This window comes from Petaurus breviceps, unplaced genomic scaffold, assembly GCF_028583685.1.
Source record: "Petaurus breviceps papuanus isolate PSGF00001 unplaced genomic scaffold, PetGlider_PUasm1.0 225, whole genome shotgun sequence".
Lineage (NCBI taxonomy): Eukaryota > Metazoa > Chordata > Mammalia > Diprotodontia > Petauridae > Petaurus > Petaurus breviceps.
The window spans coordinates 21344315-21353474 of NW_027185889.1; the positions used below are offsets into that span (position 1 = coordinate 21344315).

Genomic DNA, 9160 nt, shown 5'->3' on the forward strand with positions numbered 1-9160 from the left:
CCATCCCTTTCCACAGGCAAACAAAAGCTATTTTGTTGTTGTCATTGTTGTTCAGTCATGTCCAAGTCTTTGTAACCCTATCTGGGGTTTTCTTAGCAAAGGTACAGGAGTGGTTTGCCATTTCCTTCTCCAGTTAATTTTACAGAAAAGGAAACTGATGCAAGCAGGGTTAAGTGACCTGCCCAGGGTCACACAGCTACTAAGTGTCTGAGGCTATGTCTTCCTGGTTACGGGTTCCACTCTATCCATGACACCACCTTGTTGCCCTGAAACAATGTCTAGCTAGAGCAAATGGGACACCCTAGAGCAAATTGTTTCCTTCCATCTTATCCTCAGAGACATAACTAGGATGGGGTGACTAGTGTCTTATCCTAGGGCATTGAATTTAGAAGGTGTTGAAGGCGCTTCTAATCTTCTAGTAAGATATAAAAACAGAGTTTAGCATAAATAATCAGTTACAATAGGAAAATACCAAGATGTCAGAATGGAATGTTCTGTCCACCATACTACCCCCTTCCCCTGATCTTTCAGTAGCTGTTTTGTGTAGGTGTGCCGCATCTCTATTCCTGTCTTAACCTAGGGTGCCTTTCAAGTAATTTGATCCAGGAAGCTTCTGGTTACTTGACCCAGGTAAAACAAAATATCTAATAATGGTTGCCCATGCTTTTCAGCTTATAATGATAATAATAATAATAGAAATCTTATATAATCACATAATTTATGTAATATATACATTTCTATAATTTGTATTTAAATTACATAATTTTATTATAACATAATAAAAGCCAGCATTTACATGGAACTTTAAGGTTTGCTGCATGGCTTGTGTCCATAATCTCATTTGATTCTTACCACAAACCCATGAGAGATATGCTATTATTATCCCCATTTTAAAGATGAAAGAACACTGAAACTGGGAGAGGTTAAATGACTTTTCCAAGGTCACAGAGCTAATAAGTGTCTCAGGTAGGATTTGTACTCAGGTCTTCCTGACCTCAATTCCAACAGAGCCCTTCTGGTCTAAACACTCTCTGTGAGTACCTACCTCACCCTGCCTCCAAAGAACATGGGCATTTCATTTGGAGTTTTAACAAATACATTGGATAGACTTCTGGACATTGAGCTAGGAAGACCTGTGATCCTAGGCAGGTCACTTTACCACTATCTTCCTCAGTTTCCTTAACTGTAAAATGGGGATAATAGCCCCTATCTCATAGGGATCAAATGAGAGAACATGTAAAGTTCCTTTCAAATTCTGAAGTGCTATGTAATGTTACTATTATTCTTGTTATTGTTGTTGTTAAATGAATATGACCTTGGCTTTCACTTCATCAGCTGCTTGGGTTATTTCAATCCAAATTGGGATTTTTACCATCAAATGGCAAAAATTCTAAGTTTCCATTTTATCCTTAATTCTGATTTCATTTGACAAACCTCTCTCATTGGAATCCCTTGCTTTTTCTCAGCTCTCTAAGTTAAAGATCACCCAGTCTCAAGGGAAATGTCATTACTCCCAGTGTCTGTCTACGATGAGACAAGTAGACACAAGTAGACAAGTCACTAACCTGCTTTTGGAAACTCAACTAAGCATCCCACAGCAACTTATGTTGTTTTTTTTTAAGCAGGCCTAATAACACTTTAGCTCCCCTTCCCCCTTGATCTTCACAGAACTTCTACAACTGAGAGTTAACTATTCAAGAGTTTCCAGCTTCTGGTCTTAGAGGGATAGGGCTGTGAAGAGATGTGTTGCAGTGCATAGTGACTGAGGGAGTTGGAGGAATATGGGAGTTAGGATTAAATCTTTAGGTCAACCATCCTGTTAAAAGAGAAAATGAAGGTTCCCAAAAGATTATCACTTCCAACACACATGTAGGCAGAATTTAAAGCATTGAATGCTTTGTTTTAAATATAGCATACGTATTCCTTGATGGAACAACTGAGGGACATACTTCTGTAAAGTGCTTTGCAAACCCTGTGGTACAAAATCACAATAGCTATTATTATGCCCACGGGGATCCAAGGCAGAGTTCTGGAATGAGTGGCCTGAAACAGAATCCAAAAAGACATTAATTTCTTCTTTTGTCAGGTAAAAGTGCACTGTGATAGTCACAGGCAGCGACTAATCCCTCTTTGAAAACTTTTTAATCCATAATAGCTAAAAATTCTTCCTTCTGGTAATCTAAATCCATGTTATTGAATATTGAACCAGATTTCATTTTTGTCCTGGCCTCAGAATTAGTGATCTTGTGGAAAGAGTACTGGTTCTGAAGTCAGAAGACCAGGATTTGAATCTTGGTTTGGCCGTTGGCTGACTTTGGATACATCACTTCACCTCAGCTTCCTTACCTGCAAAATGATGAGGGTTGGACTAGGCAGCCTTTAAGGTTTCTGCATCTATGACCCTGTGATGCCGTTTCTTCACCTCTCTGGGCCTCAGTTCCCCTATCTGTAAAATGAAGGAAATGGACTAAGCGGTCTCTAAGGTCTCTTCCAGATCTGAATTCTTTGAGGTGATGTGTCTTGTTGGACTTTACATCACAGCGTTGCTCACATCCCTAAAGATGATGATAGGGCCACCCCTCTGTTGATAGCAGCTAAACAAGTGAACTGGAAAGTACTTGTTTCTGTATTCTGTATTTGTTTCTCTATCTGAAATAGGGAGAATGCGATAAAGTAGATTAAAAGCTGACCTTAGATTTGTGATTCTTTTTTTTTTGGAAGCCATCTAGGTTAAATGACTTGCCCAGGGTCACACAACTAGTAAATGTCTGAGGCTAGATTTGAATTAAGTCCTCCTGACTCTGGGCCTTGGACTTATGCTTTTTTTTTTTTTTTAAAGAACTGATAATCTCCTAACTTATTCCCAATTCCAGCTTCTCTGTCCTCTGACCTGTCCTTCCCAATAGTACCAAATTACATCTGATCCTAAGCATTCCTCTGCTTTAAGCCCTTCAGTGGTATCCTGTTGCTAAGGCTGGAGAGTCTCCTCCCCAGGTGGGCTATAGGTTGATGAGTTTTGTGGCCATATCATCTCCCATAGACCAAGATCTAGAGGGAATGGAATCTATGGATTCTGTGGAGTGAGTGTTCATACCAACGGGTCACAAAATTGGAGTATGAACACTTAGCATTTAGAAATTGAATATGCAGCCCCTGAATGTAAGAGAAAGTTATGAAGACTTGCATGTTCATGGAATGCTTATGAAATTTTATAATGTATCACAATTTAAGAATCATATGCAGGGCCTATCAGTGCTGTAATATGATGACAGCCTATGCTTAGATTACCTGGAATACAATGAAATTCACCCCCCTCCCCTTTTTTCCATTTGCAGGTTTTGGCATGGAAGCAACCTTACTCTTGGTGGTTGGTTTCTCTCATACCAAAGGTGTGGCCATCTCATTCCTGGTGCTGGCTGTAGGGTTCAGTGGCTTTGCAATTTCAGGTAAAATATTCAATTTATGTGGGGATGGGTGGGAGGGCTTTGTTTGGAGTGATGAGTAGTGTCCTTTGTGACATCACTGGGGATAGGTTGAAGATCTAGGAGAGTGGGAACCCAACAGAAGACTTGCTTGTTCTTCATTTCCACTTATATTAGGAAGTAATTCATTTGAAAAAGATTTTGTTGTTCTTAGTGGACTTCAAACTTAATATGAGCTGACAGTACATGGCAGCCAAAACAAATAAAATATGATGTGAGGCCATCGTCACATAACCACAGAATTTGAGAGAGGGCAGGACCTCAAGAAGCACTTTGGTATAGGAATAGAACATTGGTCTTGGAGAGAGAAAGACCTGTTTTAGACACTAGCTACATGAATGTGGGCAAGTCATATAACTTCTCTAGGTCTCAGTTTCCTCATCTGTAAAATAAGGGGAGTGAGGTAGAATCAAAGGCTTCTATGGTGTCTTCTAGCTATAAATCTATGATTTTATAACACCAGCAGCCTGGGAAGAATCATCCTCCAAGATACCCAACAAGGGGTCTTCCAGCCTCTGCCTGAAGACTTCCAAAGAAGGGTTAGGGAATCCATCCCTTCTAGAGATGACCCTCTTTCACTGTTGGATAGTTCACAGTATTACAGTGTTTTTCTTAACATCAATCCTAAATTGGTCTCTTTCAGACTTCCATCCAATGCCCCTGCTTCTCCCCTCCTAGGAGAACAGACCAAATTTGATTCTCTTCTACATGGCAGAAAGTTATGGACCCCTTAGTCTTCTCCCTCAGCTAAACAATCCTTTTTCCTTCACCTAAGTTGTTGACATATAGTGATGCACGGTGATAACTCCCCAGTACTCTACCCAAGTCTGACCACAATGATATAATTAAGACCAGTTCTGAATGTTATGTTACAAAGAGACCCTGACAACCTGGCAGATGTCCAGAGGCATGCAATAAGCATGATAAGTGGACTTGAAAGTGATTAGGGTATTAGAGGGGGTGATTTCCCCAGTGCTCAGTTCATAGTAGGTATTTAGTAAATACTCATTGATTAACTCACTAATTAATTCCAAGGTTCCCTTCTAGTTCTAAGCCTATGATTTGTAGATTGAAGGAATTATGGATATTTAGAGAGAAGAGGATTTATTAACTGGATAATAATTTCGCTATTATCTTCAAATATATGACAAGGAAGAAGATTCAGACTTGGTCTGCTTAAGCAACCAAGGCAAAACTAGGACCAGAATTTTTAGGTTTTAGGAAGGCAGAATTGGCTTACTATAAGGAAAATTTTCCAGATAATTAGAGTTGTGCAAAATGAAACGGTCTGCTTTGAGAAGTAGTGAGTTCTCAAGCTTAATAAATGTTCATTGAAGGAAGAGACAGTGGACCGGGTGATCTCTGAGGTCTTTTCCACCTTTTGGATGCTATGAAAAGCCTGATGACGTAGATGGCCTTTCACTCCATGATAACTTGGTAATGCAGTAGAGATTCATTTCCTGTGTTCAAAGATATCAATTTGTTCATGTTTGCGGCATTGAGAAGCCTGAGTTACATAGAATTATAATCAGAAGGGAAAAATAGCACAGCTTCAGAGCTGGGTGGGGCCAATGGCCACTGGCATAGAAGGACTGGTGAGGCTTGGTTGTTCTTTCATCTCTCCTGGACAGAAGTAGGGATAGGGCAGACTTAGGGAAAGATGAACAGCAAGAAATTAGGACAAGATGGAACAGGGCTTTCAAGTGACTGGACATGCAAAAGTAAAAGGAGACATGAGTATGTAACAGAAAGAAGGTACCATAGTATAGGATGCTGAACTTTAAGTCAGAAAGGCCTGGGTTCAAATCCTGCCTCAGATACTACCTAGTTTGTGACCCAGAGCAGTTAGGTGGTGCAGTGGATAGATAGAGTATGAGACTTGTGGTGAGGAAGATCTGAGTTGAGATCCTGCCATAGATACTCACTAACTAGCTATGGGACCTGGGCAAGTCACTTAACCATCTGTAGAACAGGGATAATAAATCACTCACTTGGTATTTATGAGAATAAAATGAGATTTTATATGTGTGTATATATATATGCTTTCTGAAATTTGAAGCACTATATAAGTGTTGGCAATTATTAATTATCATTATTATTAATATGTAACTTCTAAGATTCTCAAGCACTTCTCTGGGATTTTAGGTGATAGAGCAGAGGTTCTAAATCTTTTCTTGTGCATCATTAATCCTTTTTGGCAGCCTGATGAAGTCTATGCACTCCTCCAAATCATGGTTTTAAATGCATAAAATAAAATATATAGGATTATAAAGGAAAACAGTTAATGAAAGATATACTTCTGTCTCCATCCAAGTACATAGATTCTCAGAAATCTATCACTGGACACCTTGGCAGTCTCTGGACCCCAGGTCAATAACTCTGGCTTTAGATAGTTTGTGATTTGTTTCAGAGGAAGTATTCTCTATATGGATGAAAATCATATGTCCTTGATGTTTTGATGTACAATTGTGATGGTGGAATGGGGTATGAGGGAAAAGGAGATGGGGACCATTTTAGGAGTTACTCCACAGATAAACTTCTAGAAATTCTAAAAGAAAGACAGGATAAAGGCCATTCCATGAAGGATCTGCAATTCTCTCTGTGTAGGGAATATCTGGTGTAGGAAATCATTCCATTCATTCCAATAGCATCTATGACAAGCCTTAAGACTGATTCTAACCAGGAAACTTCTTGGGGTTTGTTGTCTGCATAACTTTGGACAACAAATCATATAACCTCCCTGGGCCTCAGTTTTTTCATCTGTAAAATGAAGGGGTTGAATTAGCTAGCTTCTGAGGTCCCTTATGATGCTGGAGTTATGAACCTATGACTTTTCTGGGTTTTAGTTTCTTCATATACAAAATAAAGAATTTGGACTAGCTGGTCTCTGAGGCACCTTTTGGGTCTAGACCCTGTAACTTGCTCATGGTCATTCAGTCTGTATCATAGGTGGAATTTAAACCTAGGTTTTCTTAATGCCAAGTCTGGAACTTAATACACCGCAGACTGTTGCCTCTTGATGACAGAAATAGATGCTCAGCCTATCAAGAGGGGAGGGACTGCCAGTCATTCAATCCAACCTCTAATTTTACAGATGAGGATGCTGAGGTCCAGAAAGTGATTTGCCGAAGGTCATATAGTTAATAAGTGATATAGCCTAGACTGGAAGACAACCTATTGAGATGCCCACTCTGACCCTCTCCTAGCTGGTAGGGGGGCAGGTCTGGGGCATATTCAGCCAAATATTTATCAATACCTCTGGGTTCCTAATGGTTTAATCCCTTTCAAGCTTCAGAGGATATGCTGCTAAAATCTCAAAGACTTTCTTTTTGTTATCTCCAACTAAAAGCAAACGCACAGTCTTTGTGTCTGAGCATAATGCTTGACAATCATACTAATTGCTTTTTATCTCTGGGCTCTTTTCTAATAAAGTGTTTATCACATCCCAATGAGGCGGTAGGCATAATTAATCTCACCGCTGTTTTGTATTCTGATTGTCTGGTACTTTGGCATACTGACATAAAAGAGGAGGTGTGCTTATTAAAAAATATTGGGGTTGGTAGGGGTGGCAAGGAATTTCTTAAAATCCTCCAGAAGCAGAGGTCAAGAAAGAGAACAAAAAAGGGAGAGAAAAAAAATGATTTTTTTTCATACATTTTCAGGCACTATGGATAAATGGAGAGTTGACAAGGGGTTAAAAAAGAAGAAAGAAAAAATTTTCAAATGTTTTTCAAAACCCTGACCCCTCCAACCCCTAATTCTTGGCATAGGTGAAAAGCATAGATGTCAGATGATCAAAATTTGGAAGACAGAAAGTTGAGAGCAGTAGCTAATTGAATAGCTGGCAGGAACCGCATCCAAAAGCATATGACTGACTTTGGATGATAGGCTGCATTTAATATAATGAAATATCACAGGGATAAATATAAAGCCTGACATGTGTTCAAAAAATCAATGGCACAAATGCAGAGTGGTACAGGTATAGCTAGACTTCATATGCAAAAGATATAGGGGTTTTGGCAAATTGCTGAAGGTTCTGCCGGAGACAACACTGAGGTGTCTCCTAAAAAAAACAAATATGATTTCTGATTCTCCTGATGGGTGAAAGGAAGAAAGCAAACATTTATTAAACACTTACTATGCACCAGCTATAAAGTACTAAGCACTTTACAAATATTATTTCATTTGATCTTCACAACAACACTGAGTTAGTTGCTATTAATACCCTCATTTTACAGTTGAGGAAACTGAGGCAGAAACGAAGCACACTCCAGAAGCTGGAGTGTGTCCAGTGATAATACTTTGGACAACAAGGTGGTTAGGGACCATGACATACAAGTACTGCTTCAAAGAATTGCAAATATTTAACTTGGAAAAGAGAAGACTGAGGCTTAGAGGAAAATGGTGGCTTTCTTCAGATAATCGAAAGATTGTCATGTGGAATGGATAAATGAAAGAATGAATGGGTGGGTGGATGAATGAATGAAAAAAGCATTGATTAAGCACTTACTATATATCAGGCACCATGCTACATGCCAGAGATAAAAAATATAAAAAGTGAGAGTTAAATGGTGGTGCTAGTTTCATTTCTGTCTCCAGAGAAAGAGGTAGGAAGTGAAAGTGGAAATTTCTGGCTATAGGGGATATGTATGGGTGGGATTTGAAACATAGGCTTCGTCTTGGTAAAGTATCTTGAGCTTAGATACATCCCACTCACCTAGTGCCCAATCAATGTGGTTCAACCTCAAAGAGCTCCAAAGGTAAGTGGATTAACTTCTTCCCCAAGGATTTGATTCAGGAAAGGGCTCTGGAGGCTAAGTATGGAGGGAACATGGAGAGTATTTCCAAAGTAGAATGGGCTGTTTAGGGTAGTACTGAGTGACTGAATGAATCCTTGTGGAGGATGTTGTAGAGATGATGAATATCCTAGGGACAATGAATGCTTTGTGTGGACCTTAGACTAGATGGAGTCTGAGGTCCCTTCTGAGAGTCCAAATTTCAGAGTAGAGAGAGTGATTATGACTCAAACAAGGGCCACTCTGGAGCTTTCATTGTGATCTCTGGGCTCAGTTGGGAATGAAAATGGGTATTAAGAGAGAAAATAACTTTCTGTTGCTTTTGCTTCTCTGGAGGACTCTTGGGGCACCAGAATGGGACACTGGAGCCCTTCTCAATTTCCCAGCATTATTTTTATCCTTCAGATAATGGATTATCCCTTGTCCCCATGAAGTCCCAAGTAGCTGTCCTTGTTGTTGATTTAACTTGTAATAAATTAGGGGAAAAGCATGGAAGAGTAGACAGACTGCTGAAACTGGAGTTTGGAAGAGCTGGGCTCAAATCCTGCCTCTGACCACATTGGCTGTGTGACCACGCACAAATCATTTAATCTCTCTAAACCTTAGTTGCTCCATTTTAAAATGGGGATTGTTTATCTGTGATCTATAGTACCTCAGAAAGTTGTTGTGAGGTTAAATTAGATAATGTAGGTAAAGTGCTAAGTCAATTACATATATACATACATATATGTATGTATGTATGTGTATGTATATATCATATTACCTGCAAGATAATTCCCATGAAAAATTACAAAGTAGGTCTTCAGTGTCCCTCTCATCATCATCATCATCATCATCTTCTTCTTCTTCTTCTTCTTCTTCTTCTTCTTCTTCTTCTTCTTC

General features: G+C 39.4%; 1 protein-coding gene across 2 annotated transcripts in view; it reads left to right on the top strand.

The window, feature by feature from the left end:
- Positions 1-9160, top strand: part of SLC17A8 (solute carrier family 17 member 8) — a 59342-nt gene that overhangs the window by 47834 nt on the left and 2348 nt on the right. For both annotated transcript variants that reach the window (XM_069095088.1, XM_069095087.1), the window contains exon 10: positions 3336-3446. In XM_069095088.1, the coding sequence (XP_068951189.1) occupies positions 3336-3446 (111 nt within the window). The remainder of the gene's footprint in view (positions 1-3335; positions 3447-9160) is intronic.